Source organism: Stigmatopora argus, chromosome 4 (genome assembly GCF_051989625.1).
Source record: "Stigmatopora argus isolate UIUO_Sarg chromosome 4, RoL_Sarg_1.0, whole genome shotgun sequence".
In the NCBI taxonomy this organism is placed as follows: Eukaryota; Metazoa; Chordata; class Actinopteri; order Syngnathiformes; family Syngnathidae; genus Stigmatopora; species Stigmatopora argus.
Genome location: NC_135390.1, coordinates 13,055,606 through 13,071,196, shown reverse-complemented (window position 1 = coordinate 13,071,196; position 15,591 = coordinate 13,055,606). Strand labels below are relative to the sequence as shown.

At 37.5% G+C, this 15,591-nt stretch overlaps 1 protein-coding gene across 4 annotated transcripts in view; it reads right to left on the bottom strand.

Moving 5' to 3' along the window:
* LOC144072846 (receptor-type tyrosine-protein phosphatase U) overlaps nt 1-15,591 on the bottom strand; it is a 131,766-nt gene that overhangs the window by 53,402 nt on the left and 62,773 nt on the right. For all 4 annotated transcript variants that reach the window (XM_077598184.1, XM_077598185.1, XM_077598186.1 and 1 more), the window contains exons 4-7: nt 8,189-8,270; nt 6,512-6,627; nt 4,176-4,350; nt 1,364-1,657 (exon numbers count right to left, since the gene is read on the bottom strand). In XM_077598184.1, coding sequence (XP_077454310.1) covers nt 1,364-1,657; nt 4,176-4,350; nt 6,512-6,627; nt 8,189-8,270 — 667 coding nt within the window. The remainder of the gene's footprint in view (nt 1-1,363; nt 1,658-4,175; nt 4,351-6,511; nt 6,628-8,188; nt 8,271-15,591) is intronic.

Below are 15,591 nucleotides of genomic sequence, written 5' to 3'. Positions count from 1 at the left end.
AAAAACTGTATGCTAAGTATTCTCCCTGACATTCACTTCTTTCTCCTCATTTTATTTGACTTAAAAATAAAATTTCCACGTCCTTCTGCCTGCTGTAGGCTAGCTAATATAGTCAGCCAGCTCTCTTATCTTGCAAATAAGCAGCAAATCGATCCGACCACACTGCCAGAAGAAAGTCTATTCTGTGCTTTCAGCTGAAAAGTTAAGAGAACGCGTGTGATAGCAGAAGTAGCTTTTTTTAGGAGGGATGCGAGTGTCACTGATTTGCAACTTGTCAATCACTTTTCACTCTGATTAAATTTCACCTGACCATCACAAAATAACTGTTTAAGATAGACTATCTCATTTATGATCCTTAAAGATGAATCAATATCACCATCAATAATCCGTCCAAAAAAATTGAACTTAAAACGTAGTAAAAAATTATATTCGGGTTAAAATGAGGCAAGGGCAGCCCAATTGAGGAGTGGTTAGTGCATCAGCCTCACAGTTCACAGATCAAGGGTTTGATCCCAGGTCCGGACCTTTCTCCGTGGAGTTTGCATGGGTGAGTTTTCTCTCACATCCCACAAACATGGGTAGGATGGTTGAACAAACTAAATTGCCCTTAGATATGAGTGAGAGCGTGAGTGTGAATGGTTGTCCTTCTTCTTGTGCCCTGCAATTGGCTGGGGTAGGCTCAAGCACCCCCGCAATCCGTGTGAGGATTAGCGGTACAGAAATTGAATGAATGAAAAAATTAGGCATGTATTCTTCCAATAAAAGCATTGTGAAGCAATTTTCAAGTTAGAAAATCCTCTTTGGAGTCAAGAGCATTTTGGCTGGAATGTAAAAGTGAGCCTGGAGAGAAATTATTAGCTAAAAAAATTATTGAATTCATTTTTGTCCCATCAAGGATTTCTTATTTTCTTACTCATTACTAACTTTATGAAAGCATCTTTACGCAGGATTGCTCATCATTACACGGGGGTGGATTTTTTTATTGAGAGTAACCTCAATATCGTAACCAATAATAAGTCATGCTACAATTCAGACTGTATTGTTTCCGATACAGGACTTCTATGTTATCAAATCCAATGAAGGTCAAAACTTGTAACACTGCTGCCAAAGTAAAAGTGTAAATGGGCTTACAAGTCACTCAGAAATGCATGAAAAACTGCTGTGGATGTTGGGCTTAGAGGATGCAATATATCACCCGTAGCAGCCGTCAGGAATAATAGCAATCCCTGTCTATATTTGTAGACTGATGTGAAAGTGAAAAGCTTTAATAGAGAAATGGTGGTGCGTGTGATTTCTACCCCGTTCTTCGATTCAGAGATCACAGCAGCATGACTTTACATTATAAAGTGCTACATGAACTCACCTGCACATTTGGTCCTGCTCACTAGCGGGGGTCCAGGAGGACCCGTGCCTCCATCCCCAGGGCGGGTCAACAGCACACTGATGTGGTATTCTGTGTCTGGATCAAGGTGCCACAACTTGTAGGTGACCATGTTTACTCCATGCACCTCAGACCATGGAGACTGGCTTGCACGATACTCAATCTCTTTCCTGATAATGGGCCCATCTCCAAGGATGGAATTGGTATTGAGCTGGATGATTAGGTAAGTGGAGCCAGCACGTAGCAGCTGAGGTGGTGCGATAGGGGAAGGTGGTACTGTCAGGGATTTAAGAAAATACAAAATGAAAAATTATAATGGAGAAGGAAATGGAATCCATGCAGTACAGTTCTTTTCTAATCAAACCCATCAGTTGCACACAAACAGAGTCCTCAACGAGCTATACAGCCCATGGAGAATTGAATGGGTCCCTTGAGACTTGAGGATGTGAGCAGGTCAAGACAGTGTTCAAATAGCAGATTAGCCACACCGATTAACAAGGCATTCAGAACCTTGCATACATTAAGCACAACGGAACGTGACAGGTGTGAACACAATAGAACAACCTTTGCCACAGAAAAATTAGGTGCCTTCATCCGTTTCATGATAAAAGAAGAGACTCTCCTTACTGTCAGTTGAGATTGCCAACTGGGGATTAATTTCAAGCCCAACGGTCAGTTACTCTCACATCTAAGCTGTTGAACAATTACATGGGCAACGGTGTGAGAAAGGAAGGGAACGCAAAAGGAATGAGGACAAAGCACAAGAAAAGATCACAGTTAGATGTGTGGCTGTGACTAATCTGTCACTCCAGTAGAGGCACCCCATGTCTTTTAAAGGGGTCCTCTCTTAACAAGATTTATACATCAGTAGAGAACCCCATTTTTATTCAGATGCTTTCCTTTGAAGCTTCCTTTGCTTTCAGCAACTCATTTTTGAGGCATCGATAAGGGAACCAAATAAAAAACAAAAGTGGCCTTTCAATAAGGGCCAAATATGGTATATCTACATGATGGTTGTTAGCAGAAACGCAACCGTCGTACTGTCTATTGTCGATTTGTTTTTAAATTGTGTTTATGTAATCTTCCGATGGCAAAGCTACAAATCACACTATCAGTTTAGTAAAAAATGTCAAAAATTGATTTCTCTCTATCACTTGATGCTAGATGACTGATACAACAAGCCTCAGGAAAAATGGAAATAGTGCCATATGCCCACAGAACAACAAAACCAGAGTCTAACAATGTGAACAGAGGAACCGAGCGTTGATGGGACCTGGAAACTCAGAACTCAAATTAAACAGTTCAAATACAATCCATGTGGGGGCCTTTCAGTGCCTTTGCTTCTTGGACTGGATCACTTCTACAAGGTGTTCTCTTGGTATTATGGTAACTCATGTAATAGCAATAACACATTTCTAAGTTCATTAAAACACTACTTGTCATGTCTAAGCATGTAATTCCTATTTTGTATTGTTATTTTTTTCAAGGAATTAGCGTATGGGTTTTGTTGTCACATTGGGAAGAACAAGTAAACATTACAAATAACATGACTGACATATATTCTGGTAAATTACACCAGTCCCGAATGTCTGTATCGCTAAATATGGGATTAATTTGCCAGCAAAAGTGTCGGATCTCACTGTTGTTTAAGCTTCTTTTTAGACAGAAACTACTGTTCACTTGTTAAATGTGTCACAAAAGCAAACAATATTAATATCAAAAGGCACTGCTTGTTATGTTTTGGATCCTAAAATGTCCTTTTCCCCCACTTCTAATTGTGATGACTCAAAATTTTTATATAAAACAGAAATACCCGCAGCTATTCAAGTAAAGCCGAATGAATAGCTAAAATACCTGACTGGCCATAATTAAGAGACTATGGTTTAGACTAGAGGTGGGCAAATAATCCACAAAGGGCCGCAGTGGGTCGTGGTCTTTGCTCTGACCGATTCAGCATAGACAGTTTAACCAATTAGGTTTCTGCTGAAACAAGCAGCACTTGACTACAATCCACTAATTATAGATGTAAGACACTGAATTGGTGAAAAGGTCTCGTCTTGTGTGGTTGGAATGAAAACCTGCACCCACTGTGGCTCTGTGAACTCATTGCGCACCCTTCATTCATACTGTGAAAGGAAGGGACCAAGTGTGAGCTTTCAAACAATTTTTGAACACAAGATTTAGACATCTGCTACTCCTTCTTCAAGCCTATTTTGTTTGGTATAAATAACGTGGAGCTGAAGGTCAGCAGAGGGGGAGAAGAGTGAGAATGTCACATTCTTACTTCCACTTCTCATTGTCCCTTCTTTGAGACCTGATACATTTTGCCAGCAAACCACCTCGCAGTCATGTCATTACTATGCTGTCAAAGTGGTGTCAGGCTGTAGGGTTGGAGTGAGTAATGGGAGTGAGGTCACCATCTGTGGTACATGATATGACAGAGCTGCAGGAGACCAAACCAACTGAGCAGCCTCGTGACAGGAAGCCAAGGATTTGCTCTTTGATTCTAGCTCAGTCATACAAGTTTGAAAAGTTTTGTTCTCCAAACAGAGAACAGAAGAAAAAAATCCTCCATTCAGATGCATCGGAAGTTGCATACATTAGCCATACGTGTGTTACCATGTGTCCAACAATTCCAGAACTGAACATGAACTTCAATGAACACCTGTATCTATTTCGGCTTAAAGATATATTATCAGAAGGACGAAAGAGCGGTGAAACAATAAAATGGATTGAAATAAAACATGAAAAAAGGAACATTATGAATGGCAGGGAAAAAAAGTCAAAGCTTTACCTTTGACAATGAGTTCAGCAAAGTTTGAGACCCCTGAACCCCTGGGGGACTGGGTAATGCAGCGGTAGAGGTCTTGATCTGACCGCTGGACGCTGTCTAGCTGGAACGATACCACAAAGCGTCGGTGACTCAGGTGCTTGATGGATGCACTTGTTAAAATCTCCCCACTGTGTCTCTGGAAGGCATAAAACGACAAGGTCATTCAACACTGTTTATAAGGCAATTCGGAGCAAGTTGAAATGGAAAAGGTTAAAAATGGAATGTACAAATTTCATAATCCAAATACTTCTGCTTAAATGCAGTTTTGAAAATGAATCTCTCTATATTCATGAGTTGACATTAAAATGGTGAAATCGCTGTAACCTTTGTAAGACAATTGATAAGATCCCAAATTGAACAAAAGCCCAATGCTTTACCATTGCTGTACAGCGTAAGCTTCACCTTAGCAAAAAGAATATTTCAATCAGGAAATAAAAATGGAAATAGTGTTGGGAATTCTGAACAAAAATTGATGCAAAAACTTTCATTACACAAAGACGCTCTAATTCTTTATCTTACCATGTTTCATCCAAAATTTCTGGAAAGTTGCATTCCTGGTTTCACTGAGTTACAATGTGAATGTAAGTGAATGGAGTATTTTCTTTTCTTCACGAGTCTCTTGACTTAAACCCTTTTATTTTTCAAATGTCATTCCCATATATGTAACCTAGAATACTTGCTATGAAAATGGCTAAGCACTCAGTCCAGGCAAATTACTTAAGAAGTATAAAATATACTTAAACAGTACTTTTGACATGAGTGGTTATTAGTGCAATTACAGATAGAAGGGACAGATTAAAATGAGTAAACTTAAAAGCTTTAAGTTTCAAGCTGTATCTCAGTTGTCAGTCAGAGGTTAAAATCGTTTATTTAACAAAATAAACAATTTAAATAAAATGCCTTTAGCATTCATCTGATTTAATTCTGAAAATGAATGGAAAACAATACAAAGAAAGTATTTGCATACTAAACCAAGTTATTGTTTCAAAGAAAAACTCAATTGAATACTGTGAATGTTTTACAGTAGAAGTATAGAAGTGCTTATGTATTGGTGTGTTTAATTAAGCATGAGCGGATGATGAATGAAAGATAAACATTTGAGTTTTGCTTGGCCACTTCCACTGATCTCACAATTAAGCCAGAGACCACACAAACCTCAGAACAACAAACACAAGTTGTTGAGGTTGTCGGGGAAAGAAAATCTCGCAACCACAAGAAAACAAAACCTAGCACTCTGAGGTCCACCGCACAGCGAGCAGCAAAAAAAGCAACAAAAAAAACATCTGCAATCACTGCACAATAAGTAGTTGAACAGCACTTATCTCGAGCAACATGCTGCAACAGGAAAAGTGCAACTCTACGTGGGTTTTTGATCTTTCCATCTACATATTGTAATGCATTATTGTTTTTGAGAGCTTATTCTAACAAAAATATTAAAGGTCTAGGGGGAAAAACAGATGGAAAGTTGAGGGTGAATTTAAAAAAGTAATTTCTTTTTTTTAATGCGAGGGTTTGTACCGTTTGCAAACCATTATGTACTCAAATAAATACTTTCCTTGTGTTGTGATGAGTTCAAAGAGGCACTTCAGTAGCATTAATTATAACGTGTTATGTAAGGTCAGGCATACATTAGCCCTTCACAGTGCAGTCATTTAACTCGTTAGCTGCCTTTGACAGCACTAGAAGTCTAATCTATTTTGTCTGGGAAAGGCTCGCATTCAAAAGGGATTTGACGTCAGACTTACAGGAGTTTTCACAGTAAAATGAATTGGACCTCTATTGACAATGTTATACTATGAGTCGTATACTATGATATTTAAATGAAAGCAACTCATATTTGGAGGTATTAATGTTGTTTTAATTATCTTTAAATTATGCCTTTAACTAGTCATTTAAAACATTTTACCATAATGATGAATAATAATACAAAAATCATCTAATTTTAAACAAAATAAGGCACAATCTTAACATATCCTTAATACAAGCTGTCTGTATTTTGGAGAAGTTGGTGTTTAGATTGCCAATGTTACTATTTTATTGACAGTGTTAGACAGCTATTAATTGACCAATATGTTTTTTGTTTTTATCATTATAGTGTAGTTACATTGTGAATGTTGCCATTAGGTTCAGGTTAGGTCTAATGCTAAGACAAAGTAATTAGAACAACCTTTGTGAAGGCCACAACACATAGTCATCCTCTCACAATGTGCATATAGAAGGCTTAAATTAGGAGGTAAACAGGTATCGTAAATGTATCACTTGGGGTGGGGTAAAAAGAAGAAGACAAAATTGCTCACCTCCAGCAAGAATTTCTCAGCCTCAGAAGCCTTCCCAGCAGCCACACACTGGAACGTGGCATTTTGTCCAGCATTGACCTCTTCGTCTCCAAGTCTGGAAAAATGTGGTGCCTTATCTAAGAAGAGGTGAGAGAAAGAAGGAAGAATTACCTTTTGACCACTCACAACGCCAGCCTGCCACAAAAGACACATTCTTATCAGGCTTCAAACAGTCATTTCAGGATGAAAGAACTAATCAGTTTGTTCAATGTTTTTTCAGTTTTCCTCAAGATTAAACTGGTTGTATGTATATCAAATGCTTACTACTCATTTGGACATTTTGTATGTCTATCCTAGTGCATGCGAGTATCAGTGTAGACTTGTTTTTATTCATCAAAATTGGAACTATATATATATATATATATATATATATATATATATATATATATATATATATATATTGCATTAGTTTAAAAAGTTTACCTATTGACAAAGTATGATTGTGTTTAAAAAAAATAGAAAGGAAAACCTACCTAACGTGCATTGTTTCATGTAATCAAATGTGTACTACAATGAGTATGAGTGGTGGTCTCTCGGAGAACATAACGCACTTTATATTAAGGGTAATCTATTCAGAGCAGAGTGTAGGAGTGAATGTGTGAAAAGAAAGCCACAGACTAAGCATCGGTCCTTCACATTTTGACTAATAATGTCCCGGCGTGCCGGGCTGAGCTGCCAATGAATCAGTGTGGGAGTAAGCCTCTCACCCACCCTGGTGATTAACAATAGAGCAGTGAGCCTCGCTAAACCAAATCGCTGTGCATTGTAAATGTCGGGTGCATGGCTGCCAAGTCTGAGAAATCGAGTAAGACGTGCAGACGTGTCACTCCCGATGACTGACAGTAAAAGATGGCAGAGTAACAAAGAACCTGAAGCTGTAGGGAGAAGCTAATGTTATAGTTAGACTCACTGCAACTTTTCAGCACATTAAACACATGGCTATTTGTTGATCTTTTGTTCTTTGGCATTTTATATAATGAAATGAATTATAGTCTTCTGGAGCAGATAAACGGGGGGAGTCTGTTTAGATCTATTACATCTATTTTAAAAAAATGCATACACTTGTTTAGACTGAAGATCGGGAAAATGAATACTAGTCTTTGAAGTTTAGAAGAAGTCTTGGAGAGAAATATTTTGTAATTTAAAGGTAAGACTTCAAACCAAATCGCACAATTCTTATCAAGCTAGGCCAATTATTCTGCATGTGAGCTGACTAGAACTTGTCTATTCATTTGTGTACAGGAACAAGTAAAACTTCAGAATTGCGCCCAATGCACCTTTATTTGTGTCACATCGAACATTGTCACCTTACAGCCAGGTGACAAGTTTTAAAAAAAATCCTTTTAAGCCTTTGAAAAAGATTTATGACTTAAAGCTTACAACATTGACGGCCAAACAAGAGCTCATGAAAATGAGCGTCTTTCACCGTCACACTACTACTAGGCTTTCGAAATGTTTTAATAGCAGCCCTTGTTGCAGCATCCCTCGGGATAACCAGGATGATCAACCATGACTTTTCTTCATCCTATTTATGCTTGGTGGTGCTTTGAAGTACATTCGCCCTTCTAAAACCATGAACTCTTTTATTCTTTCCTCCAGAAATTGTGTTTGCAACTTAATGTCAGAGGTGTCACTTACAGCAGGGATAGTTGAGCACCATGATGTCATCGATGGCAATGTACCCTTGTTGCTCGGCGGAAATAGTAGCCTCAATCAGTACCTGCAAAACGTGAAACAGAAGCGACAATGAGCAGGTTTTAGTGACACCCGGGGTATCGTTTAACATGTAGTGACAGCCATTTTCAATGGATGACTATGCATTCTCCATTGTTCCTTTCGGAGACAGATGCATTAATTGAGAACAACCCCATTAAAACTTTGTTGCACATCTGTTGACCTGAAACAAGCCAGCGAATAGAAAATAAGAGCAGCAAACATGCCAGAAAACAAAGATGGATAAGTTTTGCCCGAGTCCGCAGGGCCCAGGGAAATAATAGCATTATCAGCAGCCACACAATGTGGCGCTTGAGTCATTTTACATCGAGACCAAAGGCTGCAGTGAAGCCATAACAGCGCACTGTATGACTGCACAGGGGCATGAGACGCAAGGGGAGACAAAACATCTGTATCATCCTAAGGAACAATAAGCCATGAGTAACCCAATCAATATCAAATCACCATCCTCAATAATGGAGTTATGAGACACAAGGGTGAAATTTTTTTTCCCCAAGCGCCAAGGACAGTGTTCCATCTTTGTCATTGATCGAAAGGCTTTGAGTTATTGTTTCTCATAATCCCCCAACCAAATGATTACAATGTTGCTGGTATCACTAGCTTCTGACTTTTACTGTGGCCTCATATACACCACCACACTATCCGCAATATAACTTCATGCGCATGGGCCGGCTGCTAAAATGCGTCGTAAAACGAGAGCACAATCTGGTCAGAGACATAACGAAACCTTTGAAGAAAAGTAATACATTATGTTGTTGTATGTACATTCTTATTTTCAGTGGAAATAATATTAAAACTTTATTGATTAAGCTTTGAAAAATGATCTCTGACCTTGACTTCACTCACCAAAACAAAAAACGTTGATCATATTTATATAAGATATTTATGTGTTTTATGTTATTTGGGTTTGCTGCACTATCGCAAGGTGAAATACCAAGGTAACACATGAAAATCCCCATAGCCAAGAAGTGTGTGATACTGCAGCAGCTGGCAGTAGATACATAGGGTCAGCTATATTTCAGCAAAGGGCCAACTGAATTACAAGGGTTAGCAGTTATATACACAATATATATGCAATACGTTAAAATGCAGGTCACCTAAATACATCTTAGTGTCTAAGCGTTTCATGTAATGTGAGATTTGTGTACTGTACAGCCGGTGGCGAGCCCTAACAGCAGTGTGTCATGTAGACTATCCCACACAAGGTGCATTCCGGTCTGTTAAACTTTCTCTAACGGCCCGCTGAATTTCTCGCACTATGGTGGAGGTAGCAGTTAAATGCATGTAAAATGCGGCCCTAAAAAGATGACGTTAAAGTTTCCCTTAATCAAATATTTTCATAATGTTGACGGTGTAATTCCAAGTCCCTCAGTGGGGACTCAAAGGAACGTGTGCAACACCTTTATTATGTGCATCCGAGAAAGGATTCTTGTTGAATAAAAAAAATACATATTAGAGCAGAAAATGGTTAAGAAACATGCGAAAACAAACACACAAACTTGCTTTTAAAAACTGACATCAACATTAGCGAAACCCTAATGTGGTTAAATGGTGTACAAGGAAAGATAAAATGTATCTAATTGAAGCTAATACTTCTCACTTCTAAGCCAAAGCACTGAACATAAGATTGATTGTTTGGAAAGCCTCAGTCTTCTTAACCATTAAGAAGGAAGCTTATTAAATAGGAAACGGAGAGAGCATTTGTTTCAATGAACAAGGTCCAAATTGTTATTCAAAGCCAATTCACCAGTGAAATGCTTCATATGCTTTATACTAATGCCTTCCTCTTTGACTCTTTACTAAGAGAATTGCGGAGATCATTGAACAATAAAACAAAAGTTTCGTATGGATGATTAAAAAAAAAAGAAACAATATAAAAGCCTATATTGTAGGCTTTTACAAGGTGCAATGTATTGTATAAACAAGAAGTTTTCAAGCTAAAAAAAAGATTATTTGCTTTGTTTTTCAGACTAGAGACATTGTTTGACACCGAATCATTGATACGACATCAGACCTGCCATAGATATATTACACACTATACTATACATTACGTGTTATAAATGAAAGGTCATCTGCCAAAGTCAATCTGCTCAAGCAGAAAATGGCAAAGGGTAGAAAAGAGCATAGCGAATGCAGACGGAAAAAAAAAATGTAGGTTTCTATTTGCTAAAGGGTTTTTTCACAACCTGTCAACACTAAAAAGTGGTATAATATTTACAAATCTTTCATGATAACTTTTTAACTAAAGGTGCAACTGATCAAATAGAAATTATATAGCACCTTGCATTGACAAGGACCCCAGAGTACTTTACGTGTGTTTACAATAATAACGTTTTTATTTATTTATTTTTATTTTTTAATTTTAATTATTTTTTCTTCCTGATAAGAAACAGTTTTCATGCCCTGCAATCGGCTGGCCACTGATTCAGGGTGTCCCCCGCCTCTGGCTTAAAGTCAGCTGGGTTGGCTCCAGCACCCCCCGCAGCCCAAGTGAGGATAAAGTGAAAATGAATCAATGAAAGAAGCAGTTTTCTATATTTCTATTGGGAGTTTTAATCATATGAGGAGGATTTATTGAATTTGCAAAAAAACTGACATTGAAATGCCCCTATGATTCATTTTAGTTATTCTGGTAAGTCATTTTCACTTAGCTCTGCAAACAACCATAACTCTTATTTATTTACAGCTAACTAGATAAAATTTAAATATGGGATGTTTAACTATTTGTCGTTATTGCATCAGTTTTCAATACAACGTCTTCGTTTAAAGATAATTTGAAGAGGTGTTAATATCAACCAAGCATTATGCCCACTACAAATAAGCCAGCAGAGTGGACCAAAAAAACAAAAGAAAACAGGAGTAGAAGTTCAAATTCATGCATTGGACAATTGACCAACTGGCGGCATCCATCTCTCCTGGGAAGCTTCTATCCATATCTCATTTGAGGACGCAAGAAGGGGCATTACAGAGTTGCTTTAAGGTGGCACAGTATAAACAGTTATTCACACTGTGTATTTTGCTTTGAATTGTGCTCTTTGGATTCTCAATTAGATGGCGGTCAGGGGATCATTGTGTAACACCATTTGTTTCTTTCTCATGCCAGTAAATGTTTCAGGGCTATATTTAGCATCATAACATAATGTCATGCATAATTACTTTACTGTGGACAGCATGGATTTTTTTCTTACTACACATTATAGAGAGGTTATTTTGACACCCTCAGACACTTCGAATGGCGCTATATTCTCTCTCACTCTAGCCCAAGAAATCATTCCATCATCTTATTGCTGACATTGCATCGCCGTCTTTAGACGAGTCTGCATCGAGTTTTTGGGACTCCAGAGACACTGGCAACTTTGAGTACCTGTTTGCTGCTTGCCACTTGCTTATATTTAACAATAGCGCTTTTAATTTGATGATGCATTTACCTGAAAAAACTTAAATATATCTTTGTCTGGAAAAATATATAAGTCTTCCTTCTGAAAAGGACTACTATGATGAATTGAAAAAGAATTGTACAGCATACAGCCAAAGTAAAATTCATCTAACCGTGGAGGGAACCTGTCTAGGTCGCAGACTTGGAGAGCTGGATAACATCTTAAATATTTGATGGGAAGATTCTCCTGGTAGTTGAAAGCCCCGACAAAAAGAGGCAAATGGGTGCCAGCTATCCCACATCTTCTGGGCAACGTTTTCAAAGATATCTTAAGAATTCCACAGAATAATCCACCAAAATCAATAATGCATTTCAAAAATAAAACAGAGATGTTTGTGTAAAGACTACAAATACAAGGAGAGGTGAGTAAAAGGTTAAATAGTGTACTATCTAGTTGTGTGAAATTGACTGTTGCTAATTGGGTCAATAAGCAATTAAGGTGTTATATCTAAAGTGTATTGTGGCCCATATTTTGTATGGCATTGTGAGACAGAAATCTCAGAAAGCCTATTAAACTGCAATATTATAATAAGGCAAACAAGGGTCTAAAATTAATCCTTATTATTTGATAATCTGATCTGCAACAGCTCAATGTAACAAAATGGCAGACTCTACATGTCTGCTTAAAGTTATTCCTCCCAAATAAAGGATAATTAGTGACTGACTGGGTTAATTTACTTTTTGACTACCTTGTGAACATTTACATTGGTGTTATTTTAAAACTCTTTTGTGTTATATTATCTTTAGCTGACTTTGCTTGTTTATTCTTGTGATCCAGATTATCAAATCTTTGAATTATGCAAAATTGTAAGACCTCCAAATAGATCCACATACCTTTTTCTCCCACTGTACATTGTTAGGCTGTTAGAAAAAAGATCAATGGAGTATACATTTTCGCAAAGTCAGTGAAAGAAAGTTAATCAATGGTAACGCCAAACAACAACATTTTAAGTAATGACTTCTAAAACAAAACCAAAACAAACTGAGAGGGTAATATAAGTCCTTATTTCATACATGCATGAAATCTAAACCACAATTCTCACAAAATGAGTTATGTGATATCAATTTCATCTTAATTTGCAGGAACACATTTTCAGACGCAGCAGTCTTTTTCTAGACATTGTGAAACATACTGAGGTCAGTTGTGTAATTGGACTACCCAGGGAGAACTCTTTATACAACCAGAAAAAAGGGCTAAACTGAAAACTGTATTTTGCAGCGACATTATGGTAAAAGGTCCCCCATTACAACATTTCACATAACAGTACTTTACTTTGTTGGTATGAGAAATACATACCACCTTCACTGAGGAGGACAATAACTTAAAAGGTGCATATCCAGTGGCATTTTTTACCTTATACGTTTACAGCCACAGCTGAATAACAGTATACTTAAAGCTAGAAGGATTGGTTTGCATTTGGTTGTACACGTACAATGACAATGAAGCTATCAATTCAAATTAATTCAACATGTTAACAGCACAGTGCAACACGATGGCGGACTCTGTCTGCATCGTTCATGATGCATCCAACTTGTTCTCAAAGAAATTGGCCTTTTGCAGACTGTTTGTAGCACAGAGGCATTGGATACATTCGGACTTGAAAACATCGGAATTGGACTATTCGTACTGCATGACAATATCAGGTTTGTGTCGCATATTAGACTAGAACTATATTTCATCCCGTATTTGGGAAATTTCTTGATTGCAGTAGCAAGATGGACAAAAGACACACAAGACATTGTAGACCTAGGTAAAAAACTTGAGCCACATATTGGCAAAGCAAGCAGAATTGGCCTGTAGTGTGAAGGTAGACCAAGATTCTGGTGCTTTACATTAAAATTTACATTTTAAATTAAAATCTGTTCAGTAATCTTATTTGACTTTTTTTGTTTAAATTTACATATAGTAATTAAAATATTGTTTCAATAGACAGTATATGCGTCCATTGGAAGTGAATGTGCCTGTTGTACCAGTCTTTCCAAAATGTCAAGAAATCTATCCAAGGCATAACATGGCACTAAACCAGGCAGCAATGTTGCTCATACAACAAAGTATATGACAAATTGCTAATACTTTAGATATGAAATATTGATCTCATCTTATGACAGAATCAGGATTTTTCCATTCTTTAATGTCTGAGGGGAAAAATTCCAGCCTGCTGTGCCTCTGAAAGGGATAAGCTGTGAAAATAATAAAAGGATGAGTATTGATCCGATTCCTTTTCATATTGGCACAGCAGCTACCCTAAACACACAAATCAATAGTGTCTGATTGGCCTAAAATATTGCCTCTTCAAGTTGAGAACAGATTCATGGGTACAGACGCTCCCCTACTTACGAACGAGTTAGGTTCCGAGCGATTGTTCATAAGTTGAATTTGTTTGTAAGTTGCTCAGTGCTATATTTTGTATTATAATTTATGTTTAAGGCCTATATAAGTATATTGAAGGTTTATATAAGTGCATTTGTATGTTTAGGGCTTGTATAAGTAACACGCATTGGTTTGTACTGAAAAAAAAAAACTTAAATAAAATGGAGAGAATACATACAGTACTGTATACATACATTAGAGAGAGAGAGAGAGAGATTTACTAGAAACTGGCCGAAAGAAGCTATCTAATTACGATTGCAGTTTTCTTTTTTTCATCATAAATGATGCGGTAGCACTGTATGGCATCATTCAATTGATTTGCAAACTTTGTGCAACGTTCAATATTTGGGTCCTGCTGCTCGATCTTTATGTTTATAAATAGTACTGAGGGTCGAACGATTCAAGTTGTATTCCCGTGCAACGCGCATCAAGCTTCGTTATTATTGCCACTCATTTCAAATGAAATGGCTTGCCTCTTCCTTGCACTTCCCTCAATAGAAGCCTTTCGCTTTTCACCAACCATTATTGAATAATGGGTGCACGAGATATTTAATGATAAAAATGAAAAAGGTTCTTTGCGCACTGGAGATACGTTCACGCACTTCCGCATTGCAACGAAGTGGGCAGAAGAAGGTAGATGCTGGGTGAGCTGAGCTCTCACAGCGCCAGGCGTCGGTATTAGCGGCGGAAAGAAGTACTACAGGGAAAAAATACAAAATCGAACTTACGAACATTTTTCGACATAAACGCAATTTCCAGACATGTTCGTATGTACCGTTGTTCGTAACTCGAATGTTCGTAAGTAGGGGAGCGTCTGTACTCCCATTGGTTAATACTAAGCCTGTAATAACATCTGGAACATTGTGTCCTTGTGCGTTCAAGTTTTTTTGAGGCATTGTACTTCAATTTCAAAACTTTGAACTTTTGAGCAGGCATTTGAAGGAAATCAGTCTTGTTCAGAGTGTTTGTACCTGCCCATCAGACAAACCTTTTACTTCATTGTAGGCTATATAGAACGTGAATGTGTCACACTAAGCCATACCCCTGTTTGTAAAAGGAACTGTTATTTATAAAGTGAAGGTCAGCTCTTACAGGGTTGAGCACAATTCAATTAAGTTACAGCTACTGACAGTTCACGATAAAATGCACACTACTCAACTTAATTGCTTTTTGACAGTTGCACTGAGTTTGCAGAAAAAAATAAATTGACTCAAAAGATGGATAAGAGGACCTGACAAACCATCTGCAAACTAACAGGAAAATCTGTTACACCCATTAGATGACAGTCAATAAATCTGTAAATATAGGCTATAAAGCATGATTAGCATTATTGCAGCCGGTTGCAGGAAGTGAAAACGTATTACTATGATGAATTCTACAAATACAGTTTGTCCAATGTGCATTTTGTTTACATGGCAAAACAAGTAACAAGCAAAATATGTTTTTTCATACTATCAAAATAAAATGTCCAACATTGTGAGCTAACTAAAAACAAAAAAA